The sequence below is a fragment of the Vespa velutina genome, chromosome 8 (assembly GCF_912470025.1).
Source record: "Vespa velutina chromosome 8, iVesVel2.1, whole genome shotgun sequence".
NCBI classification, from domain to species: domain Eukaryota; kingdom Metazoa; phylum Arthropoda; class Insecta; order Hymenoptera; family Vespidae; genus Vespa; species Vespa velutina.
In genome coordinates this window covers 2,133,321-2,150,982 of record NC_062195.1, presented here as the reverse complement: position 1 = coordinate 2,150,982, position 17,662 = coordinate 2,133,321, and the positions used below count along the sequence as shown (strand labels likewise).

The following is a 17,662-nucleotide window of genomic DNA, read 5'->3' as shown; positions in this document are numbered from 1 at the left end:
CTCAAACTTAGAAAAATAAAATACTTCTAGTAATATACACACACACCTTCATAGACATTTAATATATCGTTTATATCATAGAGATTAATTTTTATCATTTTTTTAATGTAACTATTTCGAGAATGTATATATACAAAATCGATATATTTTTAAATACGCCATTTAAATATATCATTCGCGCCCTTATTAGAAATAAATAATAAATTTAGATGTATTAATGAAAATTTTTTTTGAACGATTTTTATCTCACTTTTAGAAATATAATTTTTTAACTATAAATAAATATATATATATATATATATATATATATATATTTACACGTGAAAAATTCTTTTTCAATATAATTCGAATGAAAGATATTGTTCATATAAATAATAGATTTAAAAATGTTATATATTACAATTTTCATTTTAGTTTTGGTTTATTTGGTAATAATTTAATATCTAGAATTTTTTCATTTGAAATGCGCAATAAGTTAACAACCTGCTGAATAAAGTACCGTTGACAGTTGTACGCAATCGATAACCGTATTTGTTGTGTTTTCATCGTTCTCTGTTTTAAATAAAACTTTGGAAAAGATACCGAATACATTGTTATATTAATAATTCTTTATAATATGGGAATTTTGTGTGCATCTTGTTGTAAAGAATCATCTTCACTTGAAGACACAACACCTGATTTGGTAAGTATTATCTTTTAATATTATATATGGAATCTAATTATTTATTATATATGATTACATGTACTCAGTTATTTATATACATATCTTCTTAACTAAATATATTTATCTCTTAAGAAAAAAAAAAAAAAAAAAAAAAAAAAAAAAAAAAATACAATCAAACTAATACAAAATATTTTGCATTATTAATTGATGAAAAAAAATAACTTATCATTCATTCAATTTGTATTCATAAGAAAAATTAATGAACGAACTTTATAAATTTGTAAATGGATATATCAAGATTTTGATTATGAATTCTTTATACTAATTCATGTTTTTTTTTTTTTTTTTTTTTTTTTTTTTTTTTTAGGAAACAAGACGAAGAAGACAAATGGAAGCAGCCGAAAAGAGAATAGCAGAACAGGAACAACGAGGTATAAAAGATATTGAGTCGGTTAAAAGAAAACAAAAACGTATTATGGAACTTGAAAAACGTGAAGAAGAAGCTGGTAATATGAGTGGGCAAGGCAAACTTAAGGTACAACGTGTGATTATTATAATGCGGAGAAAAAAAAAAGACTTTTAATTTGCATATTTTACATAATATTAATATTTCTAATATAAGATTGTAGTCAGAAATTGAAATTATTATTATTATTATTATTATTATTTTTTTTTTTTTTTTATATAAGATTTTAATGAAAATAATTGATTTATTACAGTGGCAAGTGAATTGAGTCAAGAAAAATGGGTACATAGATAAAGTGCACTTATTTAAAAACGAATGATTATATATATATATATATACATATATATATATAAATATTATATGTCTTGTATAAATGTGCAAAGACTATTAAGAAAACAGTAAAATATCTTATCGGCTATACTATGTGATATAATACCGAATGTTTTGAATTTCTATTCTTTAAAATAATAGATTTCTTTTTTTTAATCTAGAAATACATTTTATTATTTAATACAACAGTTCATGTTTTTCATTAGACATCTTTTAGTATATAATTCTATAGCATATAAAAAAGGTTTTTTTTTTTTCTATAAAACAAGTATTTACAATAATGTTATATGATGTTGTGTTTGCATATTTTATTGCTTCTGTATTATTATTACTGAGGCTTTTTTCTATTGTAATACTTTTCAACTAATATCTCATATATATATATATATATATATGTATCACTTTTTTTGAATGTATCACTATTACAGAGTTATCTATTTTTTTATATAAATGTGCAAGAAGACCATACAAACTTGTGCATAATTTTAATTATTACAAGAATAATTAAAACTGCTTATTAAATATTAACGCAACAATTGAATGTTCCATTATTTGTATCGGTAATGTGCATACTTTCAGAAATAATTCATGTGTTAATATCAACAATTATAAAATGTAAAATGAACTTTTGTAAATGTATTGATCTGGAGATAAAAGACTAAATTTATCGATTATTGTTTAAAAATAAATTCTATACTATATGGAGAGAAAATTTTTCTAATAATTTATTTCATTGTACAGTTAAAATACGTATAGAAAATACATGATAGTAATATTGCAGGGAAATCCCATTTATAATATTTACTATTTATTACGTTAAATTATATAGAGTATATTTTTGTTATTAATACACACACACACACACACACATACATACAGACACACACACATAATCTTGGATATAAATTTTCAAGTAATATTAAATTACATTTTATATGTGTATTTTTTTGAATTACAGATTGTTAATGTTATATAAATATGTTTATTGATGGTAAAAAAGACTATCCTTATTTTTAATTATATAATAAATTGTGCTCATTTAATCATTTGCTCGTATGATTTATTATATGATAAAAAAAATCTTACATTAATAAAATATAAAAAAATTGTTATTCAAATTATTTTCAGTTATTAAGTTAATAATCGATGATGCAGATGGCAGTACGAGTTCTACGTACCATTAGTATTTTACTAACGTACCTTTTAGTTCGTTCGTACATACTTAGTCCTTCGTGTCGATTCGTTGCAATGTGTAATTAATAACAATTAATAACAAAGTTTACTGTTTCTTTCAGACGTGATTAATATCGATTAACTTTTCCAATGACGCATAACGGTTAAATAAACTACTATACATTCGTAGACATTAATTAAAACATAAGCAAATATCGTTTAATCATTAACAATGTTTATATAAACATATATATATATATATGTATAAACAGTCAAGATTAGAAATAATAAAACGATAAAAGACATTAGTATAATTAAATTCTTAAACGAGGATATGCAATTGATAAAATAAATAATGGTGAGTTATTAACGAATTACGATCATACTTTTTTTTTTTATTATAAATTTTCAAACTTTTATCTTTCGACAATAAAAAAAAAAAAAAAAAAAAAAAACAAAAAAAAAAAAGAGAGAAAAAAGCTAGAAACTCAGTTAGTGATATAAAATCATTAAAATTTGAAATTAGAGAAGAGAAAAAAATCAATGAAATTTTCCTTTTATGCAAATTTGAATTTGAAAAAAGAAACAAGAAAAAAAAACCGGTATTTGTATGTCCAAAAAATGGCGCGTAATCGTTATCCCTTTCTCTCTCTCTCTCTCTCTCTTTCTCTGTCTGTTTCTGTCTCTGTCTCTGTCGCACGCACACTCGATCTCTACCCAAAGATGGCGTTATAGTTTAAGCGGCGCGAGGGTCGAAACGGCGCATGCGCGGGAATGTACTACGTACTTAGAACGCATTCAAATGGTGGGGGTTCGAAGAAGGCGGTGCTTAGTACGACTGGAGAACTGGAACGATACGGAATTCGGAACGGACCGGGCCGTGGGACAGTAGACAAGGAGGAGAGTCCCAAGATGGCGAAGCTGGGATGAAACGGTGTCGCATCGTGGGGGCGGTTAGTCGTCGATTTCTCACGGTAGACTGTGCATCCGTTATGCGCGTTATCACCGGCAACTCGCCTTGACTTTCTACGGTCGATCGAGGTTTAGCGATCGAGATTTTCGATGCTGTACAAGTCGTATTATTCGATCGCGATAAAAGGCGCGAGGAAAGAAGAAGTGTCGTATTCATCTTTCTCATCTTTCTTTTTCCTCTTCTTCTACTACTTCTACTATTACTTCTTCTTATTCTTCTTCTTATACTTATTCCATTTACTTCTTTCATTATATTCTCTCGGTGTTATCGGAAGGAAGAAAAGGAAAGGGGCGGGGAAAACGTGCGCGGGAAGATTGACGCTAAAGTGATTAAATAATATAATATAAAATAAAGCAAAGTAAAATAAGATAAAATAAATATAAAGTAAATAGAGAAAGGTAAAGAGAAAGGAGGAAAGTAAAGAGAAAAGAAAAGAAAAAGCAAAGAAGAGAAGAGAAAAACAAAAAGGAAAAAGGAATTGGCGGTGGGAAAACGTTTGAAAAAAAAAAAACAAAAAAAAAAAAAAAGAAAAAGAAAAAGAAAGAAGGGGGAAAAACCGCGTGTGTGGGGATCATCATCATCATCATCATCATCATCATCATCAATCCATTATCCGTGGCGAAGGAGAAAAGGTAAACAAAGCGGTATGAGCGCGGTACTGAATAGTGTTGTTGGAGGTGTTACTGGAGGTGGAGGAGGCGGTGGAGGTAACACCATCAGTACCACCACCACCACCACCACCAATGCAGCTGTCGCTGTCGAATCGGCAACCGGTTTACTTGATCCCGACGTTGAGACCATCATCGAGGAAAAAAATCAATTGATAAGCCGGCAATATGCAGAAATCGAAAGACTTCAAAGAGAACTCAGAGAAGTCATCGGTGAACGTGATGCTCTGATCTGCGAGGTATCAAAATTCAAGTTCGAGCGCGAGATGACCGATCTCAAACGTCTCCACGATGATAGGTAAGTTTATTACATTTTAATTTCTTTTCTTTTCTTTCCTTCTTTTTTCTTTTTTTTTTTTTTTTTTTTTTTTTGATCGCATTATTATTATTATTATTACGATTACCATTATCATTATTATTAATAGCATATATTTAGCAAATCGTTTACATATCCCCTTGTGAGTTTATGATGGGGTGGGAGTGGGGGGTAGGAAAGAAAGGGGTGGCAGGGAGGGAGGGTATATTCGACACTGATTTCAAACAACCACAATATCGTACGTACTACTTTGTACATACGTATTATCTTTTTATTACGACATTGAGTTTAATCTTCCTGCGCTTGAAAAGATCAAGGTGCATTCCTATGTAATAGAAGAATTTTTTTATATATCAATTTTCTCTTACTACTCGTACATATATATGTATATATATATATATATGTACTTAGGTATACTATACGAAGTGACGTTATAAATCAGTATTCTCAAATTTCCAACGGTTTTTGGTGTCTCAGGTATGAAGAGACGAATAATCAAGGTTAGGTTTCTTCATTCGAAATTTCGTACGGTATGACGTTACCCTATGTACTCATACATAGGTATAACTATATATACCTATACTTATACCGTATTATATATATATATATATATATTTGCTACCTCGTAGCTGCCTCGTTCAATCAAGAGATGACCTTTTTACTTTTTTTTTTTCTTTTTTCCTTTTTTTAATTCTCTCCTTGTTAATTACGGCTTTGTAATCATTAAAACCTTTGATCGATATATTCATACACACACACACACACACACACATATATATATATATATACATTGTATATATGTATATGCACGTATAATGTACAATAGGTGGATTAATTAAGTATTCGTACGTTCGAAATAATTAAAATAGATTTCTATTGTACAAAATACTTCTATAAGTCGTTCCATATACATGTATATATATATACACATATGCATATATTTATATATATATAATGGATATTAAGTTGTGTTGTAGATTTTAATATGGAAGAAGGAAGTCCTCTGTAGTACTTTAATCGTTAAGGGGAATGTACATATATGCATAAACGGTAGAGATTATTGTTATATACGGATAAAGAGTGTCAGTTAATATACCAAGGATATATCTACTTCTGTTATGTAAACACAAAGACATAGTTTGTTGACATAAAGGAGATTGAAGAGGAGGAGGCCATTTAAAACGCAGAAGCAAAAAAAAAAAAAAAAAAAAGAAAGCCTTCTTTTTATTACTTTTTTTTTTTTTTTTTCCCATACTTTACATTTAATCTTTCAAACGATCTCCCGTAAAAGTTATTTAATCAGGGTTATTATTATAATCGTGACACCGATGTCTTCCGGAATGAAAAACGTGCAATCGACAATCTCTGTAATACTTCGGTAATATTATCCATTGTCTCGAATTCGGTCAAATTTTTCGATATATCGATCGTCTTCCATGTATAGACATATGTATATGTCTCTATGTATGTATATATGTACGTATGTAAGTATATATGTATTTAAAATATATCATATATATTCTATAATGTACGTACGTACGTACTAATATATAATATTTATATAACGTAATAATGCATTTTTATTAATTAACTCAAATATATATTTAATTATATCCTTTCTTTTCTTTTTTTTTTTTTTTTTTTTTTTTTCTAATTTTTATATGTACCCATTTATTTATGTATGTATATATCTATGTATGGAAATCTTACTACGTAAGACGATACATTTAACTCTGATATCACGATTAGGTAATGATTAGAACGAATTAACTTTTTCTTTTTTTTTTTTCTTTTTTTTTCTTTTTTTTTTAATACGTATATTATTATTTACGATATATATAATTACGAAATATATACATACAATTTTATATAGCTATTTATATATACATATATGAGACATTCGTTCTCATAAAATTTTATATATATATATATATATATATATATATATATATATATATATATATATATATATTTTATCGAATAAAAATATATATATATATATATATTTTATCGAATAAAAATATATATATATATATATTTTATCGAATAAAAATATATATATATATTTTATCGAATAAAATATATATATATATATATATATATATATATATATATATTAAATTGAATAAAAAACATCGACAACGAGATTCACGATCATATCGTCATATTATATATAAATTTTGTAGGGAAATGAATTATCGAAATGACATAATATTATTATATCGGTATTATTATATTGTCATGTGAAAATTATATCAACATTTCTTTCTTCTGTTTATTTCATTATTAATTTTTTTCTCTCTATCAAATTGATCCCTTTTAAAGAAGCCATTAAAAAATTAAACAAACGACAAATTTTTCGTTCTTCTTGAGATGTGAAGAATGTTTTAAAGCTTTTATCGACGTTTCCTCCTCCTCCTCCCCCCCCCACCCCTCCGTCAATTTTATTGTCCTCGATAAACATACAGTTCTTTCGTTTCCGTTCACATGCGAATTTTTATTATCGGGAAGGACAATAGGTTAGAGTGAAATAGTAAATATATATGTGTATATGTGTCACACACACACATACACTCACACACACACACACACACACACAATATACATATATAAGAATGACGTTCTGCACTTTACTTAACGATGATGACTACGACGACAAATATAAACTGCGATCTCTTTCTCGTATATATATTTATTTATGTATTTTCTATTTGTTTCTGTAATAGTTTTCTTTTCTTTTCCCTTCTTCTTTTCTTATTCTTATTCTTATTCTTATTCTTTTAATCTTATTTTTTTTTTTTGCTTCTCGAGACGTGCTTCGAAAATAATTTTTTATCGAACGACGCGCGTTGATAATGCGTTGAGATATCTCCACCATGACTCATGATAAATTTAACATCATCACGTACCAGATAAATCTAATATGTCAATATACATATTTGCGTTTGCTTGATTTTCTACAGAAAATTGAACGCGTTCGATACACTTACAAACACACGCACATACACGCATATATATATATATATATATACATGTATGCATGCATGCATGCATGCATGCATGTATGTATGTATGAATGGATGGATGTATGTATGTATGGATCTATCTATGTATGGATGTATGTATGTATGTAACGTATGTGTGGTAAAGTAGATCGAAGTAGTTGAGAAAGATAGAAATAAAATGATAGAGAGAGAGAGAGAGAGAGAGAGAGAGAGAGAGAGGGAGAGAGAGCTTTCTCTTTTATATATATGTATATAAATAAAAGAATTTTACTTGTCTCTCGATATGGGAACACAACGGAAGTGAGAAATGTATCCTCGTGATCTACAAAAGAAAAAAAAAGAAAAAAAAAAAAAAAAGAAAAAAAAAAGATAAACTGTTATAAAAAGAAATAGATATTGGAATAATTTATGAAATTAAGTATGATCCTATCTAAGAAGTTTTTAATTAATTTTTTTTTCTTTTTCTTTTTCTTTTTTTCTTTTTTTTTGTAATATCTTTAGCTTCGTTTATTTTCCGTAGTTGTCAAATCGATTTTTTCTTTGTCAATGAAATTATTTTTATAATCACGTTTGTAATATCGTGAATCAATTCGAATGATCAATTACGCATAATGAATACCTATTTTCGTATATGAATCGTTATTTTCTAACGAAGTTCTCATTCAAATCGACTAATTAGGACTGAAGTGTAAGATAGAAATTTTGGATTTAACTCAATTCGAAGTTAGAATACGTGGCAGATATCAATGTCTTACCTTTTGAAACTTTAAGAAACAAGAAATCGTTAAATCTACTTTTAGAAATTTAACAAATGAAGAAAGAAATTATGAATTAATCTAATAAATAATATTTAAAAATAAATATCCGAAATATTATCTATATATTTACAATTTTGAAATAAATAAAGTTTACGTTAGTTTGCACCAAGAAAAAAAAAAAAAAGGATAAAAAAAAAAAAATTCTGACGTCAAATCCAACTTAATTAATATAAGATGGGCCAAAAGTTCTTAAGTAATTTATGAAATTAATTACTCCTTTTCAAGGCTTTTCATTTCTTTTCTATTCTTTTTTCTTTTATTTTTCTTTCTTCTTTTATTTTTTTTTTTTTTTTCAGATCTTAAAATTACCGATTACAGGAGTAAGTCCAAAAAGTTTCGCGAAAAGTATAATTGATTTGTAAAATCGCTTAGAAACTTTTTTTCTAGTCTACCTATCGCATTGTAAATAACTTTGAATCATTCCATATTTTTGCATATTATACGTATATATATATATATATACATATATATTTATATTTATATTTATATTTATATTTATATTTATATAAAGAAAAAAAGTTTTTTAAATCAATTAAAGAAGAAAAAGGTAGGAATCTAGTACGTTTTCTTTTCATTTTCTTTTCTTGCTCTTACATAAAGAGGAACGAGATCGATGTGTTACGTGAAGGGTGGTCTAAGGAGTTTATTTCCTTGCAGGAAGTTCGACAAGTATCCCTTAAAAAGATTTCTCGAATAAAAACATGTGTAACAGGAATCGTTAGATCTCTGTTATAAAAGTTTAATGATGATCGAACAACAAGCACAGTAGAAATGCGTGTAATTTATTAATGAGAATCACTTAAATACAAACGTTTGTTGATCTCTCTTTTTTTTTTTCTCTCTCTCTCTCTCTCTCTCTCTCTTTCTCTTTCTTCCTCTTTTTCGATATCGTTTCGATCAAGACGACCAAGGTTGATTGTGAGACTCACGTGGGATGTGACTTCGAAAGAAGTTCGAACAAGTTGGCATATCGTTCCTTCATCTTTAGTATGAGGAAGGAGTGAACAAGAGAAAAAAAGGAGGGAAAAAATGAAAAAAATAGAAAGGAAGGGAAAAAGAGAAGAGAGAGAAAAAGAAAAAGAAAAAGAAAAAGAAAAAGAAAAAGAGGATGATTTTATGCTCGCGAGCGCATAGACAGATAGATAGATAGAAAGAAAGAAAGAGTTAATGCCGTTCCCACAAGATTGAATAATATATCTATGCATTATATCACGACCCTCGTGAATGCGTACATAGTATCATTAATTACTAATTGCCACGGTAATAATGAGATATAACCAGGTTCTGGTATATAATATATGTATATATGTATGTATGTATCTATATAAAGGGTGTCTCGAAAATAGATATTCGTCTATTTCGATGAAATTTTTTCTCCTTTTTATTCTCGTTTTTTTTCTTGTTTTTTTTTTTTCTCGTGGGTTCTTTTTTTCTTTCTTCCTTTTTGCAAATTACAACGTACAATCTTTTGGATCATTGTGGATCATTTTCAATTATTCAGGATAAAATGTCGAATATTCGTTGATATGTGTCTTTTCAAATGAACATCCTCGATAAAATCTGATTGTTTTCATCGGAAGATTTTCTTGTCCATTAATTAATTAATTGTCGTCCTTTACAAATCCAATTTTCTCCGGAACTTTCGTTAATAATAATAATTATTCATTACCAGCTTAATCTGTTCGGTTGAATCTTTCCTATGAGAGATCTTACTTTATGGAAATGTTCATTAATTGTCTTGCATTTAATGGCTTTTGTCTTTTCTTTTTTTTTTTTTTTTTTTTTTTTTTTTTTTTTTTTTTTTTTTTTTATCTTGAATGTTACCACAAATATACACGTTCATCGTCAGCGTATTATCTATTTAGAATAGAGAATTTATAAATTATATCAAATATTCGAGATGTTAATTAATTCTTTTTTTTTTTTTTTTGCCTCCAAATATATACAAAGCGTAGGAAAAAAAAGGACATCCATTGTCACTGAAATAGACAGACTTTTGAGACACTATATATATATATACATATATATATGGAACAGCTGTTATAAAAAAACAGCTGTTTAGAAAAAAATGTTTGATGAGAGAGAATTCTTATCGTTATTTTCTTCTCTCTCTCTCTCTCTCTCTCGTACTTTTTTTATTTTATTTTATATATATATATTTTTTTCCCTGATCGTTTAACAACAATGTCGATAATGTGTTACATAGAAGTATTTAAAAAGAAAAGAAAAATATTTATTTCACATTGTTTGCCTAATTAAATTAATCGTGAATCCTTTTTTTTTTTTTTTTTTTTAATCGTACGAATTACTATTAGTACATTATAATTTTATACCAAGTATGAATAGTAATAATATTATAATTCTTTTTCACGTTACATAATTTTCCTTTGTTAATGAGAAAAACGAAAGAAAAGAAAAGAAAAGGAAAGGAAAGAAAGAAAGAAAGAAAGAAAGAAAAAAAAAAAGAAAATGAATGACATTTAGGAGAAATAAGGAAGAACGTGTTTAGCGATAAAGTGATTAGAACGAATTTAAAAGTGTAACATAGATTCATTAAGATTTTTAATTGGATTAATTTTATAGCAGCGAGTTGAGAAATTAAATGAAAGGCTATAATCTTTTGTTTTTTTTTCTTCTTTCTCTTTCTTTTTTTTTTTTTTTTCTGGATAAAAAGGACTTGAGAATGAAGGAATAGAAAAGGTTCTTCGCGTGGCCTTGAGAGAACGTTAGCCAGGACCATGATGCAAACCTTATACCAATCTATCTCTCTTTCCCTCTCTCTCTCTCTCTCTCTCTCTCTCTTTCTCTCCCTCTCTCGTGTAGTAGTAGTAGTAGTAGTAGTAGTAGTAGCAGCAACAGCAGCAGCAGCAGCAGCAGCAGGACCGGTTCAGAGATGATTCCGAAAAAAATCTGGATATAGCTATAGCATATTTCTCTCAACTTTAAATATTTTCTACTTCGTATAATACGACGAGGAAGACGAAGTATATCTTCTTCCGTGTCTACTTCATCTAACGGTAATAAGATTTACTCTCTCGTCTCATGACTACCAAGAAGAGAGATGTGTATCTATCTTTAGTAAAGATGATAGTGAGTTTGATGGAATTTGTTGAATTTCTAACGGAACGAGAATTAAAATCGAAAATGGAATAGTGAAAGTACATTGGATCAGTCTTATTTTCATCTCCTTCGATTTATATATATATATATATATGTGTGTGTGTGTGTTAAATTTTACATATGACGTTAGATTTTTTTAAAATATTTTTTTAAACGAGAATTAAAATCAAAAATGAGATAATGAAAGTACATTGGATCATTGGATCGATCTTATTTTTATCTCGTTCGATTTTTATATATATATATATATATATATTTATTTATTTATTTATTTATTTATTTATAAATATATGTTAGATTTTGTATATGACGTTGGATTTTTAAAAAAATATTTTTTTTGCAATTATAACATCGTTATGGAAAATGTTTTCTATGGAAAAAAAAAAAAAAAAAAAAAAAAAAGTAGAAGAAGAAAAAAAGAAGAAAAATGATAACGATTCGTTTTCGTTAAATTTTTAAACGAAATAAAATTAATCAGAGATAACGAGAATTTATATAATCGATTGATTCATATATCGAAATTGAATTTAAAACAATTTTCAATTTAAATCGTTACCATAATTTATCTCTGATAAACGATAATGATAATAATGAATTTTGTTATTCCGAAAGCATATAATCGATATCGTTATCGTTCGATTCCATATCGAACTTATATTTTTTTTTTTTTTTTAATGAAACGTTTACAAGTAACAATTGGGAAAGATTGTCGAGATGATTTTGAATAATATTTCTTTTTTTTTTTTTCTGTGAGAATTAATAATTCATCGATCTTCTTATCGTTCGATAGATATCGAAGTAATAATTAGAATGCATTTAGAAAAATTACGAAAAAATAAAGAAATAAAAAAAATAAAAAAATAAATAAAGAAAGAAAAAAGAAGACATTGCAATTACACACACACACACACATATATATATATATATATATAATTATATGTAACAAATACGTAGATTCACATATTTGTTTCCGATATCACGCTCTAGAAACGATCGACTTTCGTTTTTATAAATTGCCACCTGTTATATTTATTATCAATGTTATATGTGTGTGTGTGTGTGTGTGTGTGTGTTATCTTTAACGAGTTATGGAACACGTTCGATTTTCTTTTTTTACTTGCACTATATATGTTATATACATCGCGAATATAAGAGTAACGGAAATAAACGATATCACTTGACGTTATTATATATTATTATATTACATTATTATTTTATTATATTACATTATATTATATCGAGGGGATCAGAACCATATTAGAAAAGAAGGTTATATACGTCTTCTATACAAGGAACAGAATTTCCAATCGAGTTCCCACCACCACCACCACCATCATTATCCGCACCTTTTGCTCTTGCGAAGAATCATGCCATTAACTTACATACTTAAATACTTCTTACTACATACTACTTTCGATTACGACATGAAAACGTAAGAAGTAACCGTACAGGTACTTACTTATACTTACATACTTACTTATTTATTTACTTACTAACACATTTCGAGGTCGACCGGTCATACCAAATATATTCATGCGTGCCATAATTGACTCTACCGAGCGATTCGTTCTTATTCACCAGGAGAGAGAAAGAGAGAGAGAGAGAGAGAGAGAGAGAGAGAGAGAGAGAGAGAGAGAGAGAGAGAGAGAGAGAGAGAGAGAGAGAAATTTGACATACATTCGATGATTGTTGTTTTTTTGATATCAGTCCTTTCGACACTTTTTCCTGTTTTTGTTTTTTTTTTTTTGCTTTTCATGTTTTTTAATTTCTTTTTTTTTTTTTTTTTTTTTTTTTTTTTTTTTTTTTTTTATTTGTATTTCTTTTTTTTTTTCTTTTCTCTTAATACTTTAACAACTTTATCGATTAAGATCGTAGAAAAAAAATATTTATTATTACAAATTGAAATGATAATTTTTATGTTTTATTTAATCTTATTTTTTATCAAGAATTTTTGTAGGAAAAAAAAAATATATATATATTGAAGTTTGATGACGTGAAGAATTCGACGATTGTTTTTTTTTTTTTTTTATCCATCCGCTTAACATTTTTTTCTTGGTCCTTTTTTTTCTCTTTTTCTCCTCGTAATACGAAAATAATTTCATCGGTAAGATCGGAAAAAAACTATTGATTTCATAAATTAAAATGACAAATAATAATAATAATAATAATAATAATAATAATAATAATAATGTATGTTAGTATTCCTTTTTTTTCACTTTTTCCTTTTTTTTTTCGGGAATTTCATCGAAAAATATTGAAATTCGATAAATCAATATCGATACTTTTTAATCTTCTGTGGATAAATTTTTTTTCATATTCGCACAATACATACAATATGAAAATTATAATGTTATAGTATAATTATACTAATATGATAATTGTATTATACTGATAAATATATTATATTATATTAAGTAAAAAATCTTCACGATACTTCGTATATGGGGTAACAATTATCTGTTGATCAAACGTAAAATATATATATATATATATATATATATATATATATATACAAGTATACGTATATATTTAAATGTGTCCTCTGAAAGTTACATTAAGCTTTTGATATAAGAGAAAAAAGAAAAAGAAAGAAAGAAAGAAGTGTATTAGCAATCATGTGAATCAACTTTGATAATTGATTCGAATTAAGGTACTTGACTCAGAGGTAATAGTTTTTTATCAATGATAATCAGTACTGATATCCAATTGATTGAGAAATAATAATAAAAATAATAATAATAATAATAATAATAATAATAGTAATAATAATAAAAAAAGAAAGAAAAAAAATTTATTAAAAATATTTATTCAATTGAAGAACTTTGATAACGTTCGTAAAGAGAGAGAGAGAGAGAGAAAGAGAGAGAGAGAGAGAGAGAGAGAGAAAGAGAGAGGGATGGAGAGAGGAGAGACGTTCGAAAAGAGGGAAGGGTGACCGATATTTTTTTTTTTTTTTTTTTTTATTTACTTTTTTTTGTCAATTTTTTTATTTTTTTTTTTTATTCTTTCTTTTTTTTTTTTTTTTTTTTTCTTTTTTTCTTCAGACTTGACGTCTTCTCGAAAAGCATGGAAACTTCACGTTTCGTTTTCTCTTTCATTTCGTTAGAATGAAGTGTAAGAGTAAGTAAAGGATACATGGTGACAAGTAGAACACGTTTCTAAAGAATATATCTAGAAGAGAGAGAGAGAGAGAGAGAGAAAGAGTGAGACAGAGAGGGAGAGAGAGAGAGAGAAAGAAAGAGCTATTGCACTCCGACACATCACGATATCGTATTACGCGCGTCTCGTATCGCGTACGCGTCTAACTGTTATTTACAGGAATAACACGATGTGTACATACAATAGATAAGCAAGCCTGCATTTATACTTTTCAAGGCCCTAGACCTTCCTTCTTGAGAAAGAGGTTTTCTTTTTTTTCTTTTTTTTTTTTTTTGTTCGTTTTGTTTTTGTAAGTTCATTTGAAATGAAAGTCGACATTTTTTTCGTAATAAATAACTAACTTATTTTATTAGACAAAAAATGTGACAGAAAGTTGCGTGTGTGCATTCAAAAAAAAAAAAAAAAAAAAAAAATAAAAAAAAAATATATATATATATATATAAATTAGTTCGTTTTAATTAAAAAATTAAAAAAAGAAAGAAAGAAAGAAAAGAAAAAAGTTCATTTTTTTCTGACTTTGATTTTAGCGTACGTTCTAGATAGTTTTATATATATATATATATATATATATATATATATATATATATATATTGTTGTTTGCGAGGAATAAGTTTGTAAAATGTGACCCGATAAATATCGAGGCTCCAGCTTGCGCCTGATACTACTTATGATAAATTCGGCCCTGTCGATAAGTATAACATATCTCATTCTTAACAGTTCTACGTGGATATCGTACGAGGAATTTTATTCCACAGTGTTATCTCGTTTATCATTTATATAGATCTTAGGTAAAATAACTTACGTATATTTTATACAGGATAAAGCCAAAAGTTTTTTGTAAGTGTTCTTTCGTTTTTATCGTCTGTTTTCTTTTTTTATTTATTTATTTCTTTTTTCCTCAAATATTCGTCGAATTAATAGATGTAATAAAAATTAGTACAGTTCTTCTAACGCGTCGAATTTTAATATTTGATTTTATGTATTTAACGAAATTACGTCATAGCGATTTTACATATATATATATATATATATATATATATATATATATTATAATTTATATATAATTTTTCTACTAAGTTTATCTCTCGATATAACTTTATTCGCTAGCATCGCGTTTTATCCTTGATCGGTTTTCAGGTGAACAAATAGTAGGCATCATCGAACGTCCTACCCACCATCGAACGTATACATAATTTGTCTTTTCTACATTTACGTCAGCTGTTGCCAAGGTCGCGAACAGAAAGCGTGCTATTTTCGCATTTCTTCGTTCGATTGTTCAAAAATATTGGTATTGTTAATATTTCTCTCTCTCTCTCTCATTCACTCTCTCCTCTATAGACTTTATATACACACACACACACACACACACATATATATATATATATATATATATATATATAAATAAAAAGAGAAAAAAAGAAACATATACATATGTCTGTATATATTAGCCCACAAAGTATCGACAAAGAGTAATGAATTTTTTTAAATCGTTCAAGACTTTTTTTTTTTATACTTAATCATACTTCGTAAAAATATATATAGGTCCTTAAATCACGAGAAAGTTTTACATACATTTTTTAATTCAATTCTTTTCTTTTCTTTTCTTTTCCTTTTTCTTTTTCAAAAAAAATTTTGACCATTAAACGTGACGTCATCGGTAGAAAGTATCGCAGGGTAAATTGAAAAAAGAGTTAGAGTTAGAGAGAGAGAGAGAGAAAGAGAGAGAGAGAGAGAGAGAGAGAGAGAGAAAAAGAAGGAATTAGAAATTAGCTCGGCGTGAGAGATATTTGCACGACAAGAAGGATTCAGAGTTAGCAGTGGCAACATCTGGCGATCTCTCGTTTCGCTCCCATATAAACAGAAGAAAGAATAAAAAGATAGGAAGAAGAAGAAGAAGAAGAAGAAGAAGAAGAAAATGAAGATAAAGAAGAAGGCAGTAGTATAGTGTCGTTTGAATAAACTTTTTCTTGAATAAGTTTGTAGACGCGATAGAAAAAGTACTTCTTCCAATTCTTCCATTCCCTTTCTCTCACTCCCCCCCACCTCTCTCTCTCTTCTTCTTTCGTTCACTTCCCCCCCTCCTTCACCATATCTTTTTAGTTCCGAACGATACGACATTTGCGACCTTAACAATTTCAATCAATGAGTTTGTCCGTGGCAAGCTTCCAAATGTCCTAGAAAATTGAGCAGATAAATTGAAGATAGTAAGGTCACCAAGTGTATATATATATATATATATATATATATATATATATATATATATATGTAGGTGTATATGTGTGTGTGTATATATATACCCTTAAAAGAGGGTGAATATGTTGTTTTCAGAATTCTCTTATTTATGGGACTATTTTCCTTTAGAAAAATTTGTTCTCTGATAAAAAGATTAGGGTAGGATAGGGAGTGATGATGGTCAGGGAAAAATTCATAGATCGTTTTATAAAATTAATCATCGAAACTTTTTCGAGCTATTTTCTTATTGTTTTCTTTTTCTCTCTTTCCTCTTTTGTTTTTTCAATTGTAAAACTACAATCCCTGAAACTTTTCATTTTTCCGATGATGTTAAACTTAATATTGTCTTAAAATTGAAGTCATTCGATAAATTTTCCTCACCGCTTAACAAAATTTTTTCATTTGCCTCCGTGAGTACCGTGAGAACGGCAAAATGTTGTAAAAGTTTTCACTTGGATCTAAAAGGGAAATAATAATTCGCGATATATACGATAGAGAAAAGGATTTCCAAGAATCCGATAAGGATTACGATTAATCGTGATTTTGTTATCTCGCACGATTCGCAACGTGCAAAAGGATTTTGCGTTAAATTCGTTTGTTCCATTTATTTTTAGATATTTGATAATGAAAAAAAAAAAAAAAAAAAAAGAAAAAAAAAATATATATATATATATATTTTTTTTTTCTGCTTGTAAAAAATATCCCATAATGATCGATAAGGAAGGAAATTTTTATTGC

At 27.4% G+C, this 17,662-nt stretch overlaps 2 protein-coding genes across 5 annotated transcripts in view; both read left to right on the top strand.

Annotated features, from left to right (window-relative positions):
* The first annotated feature begins 364 nt into the window (after positions 1-364).
* LOC124951289 (small VCP/p97-interacting protein) lies at positions 365-2,506 on the top strand. The gene is made up of 3 exons (XM_047499489.1): positions 365-682; positions 1,032-1,199; positions 1,384-2,506. Exons 1-3 carry the CDS (start codon positions 617-619, stop codon positions 1,396-1,398), a joined length of 249 nt encoding a protein of 82 aa, XP_047355445.1. The 5' UTR covers positions 365-616; the 3' UTR covers positions 1,399-2,506.
* Positions 2,507-4,081: 1,575 nt separating this feature from the next.
* LOC124951288 (IQ motif and SEC7 domain-containing protein 1) overlaps positions 4,082-17,662 on the top strand; it is a 98,119-nt gene continuing 84,538 nt past the window's right edge. For 3 of the 4 annotated variants that reach the window (XM_047499488.1, XM_047499486.1, XM_047499481.1), the window contains exon 1: positions 4,082-4,572. In XM_047499488.1, coding sequence (XP_047355444.1) covers positions 4,253-4,572 — 320 coding nt within the window. In that variant the 5' untranslated portion in view covers positions 4,082-4,252. The remainder of the gene's footprint in view (positions 4,573-17,662) is intronic. The other variant, XM_047499485.1, reaches the window with a different exon arrangement.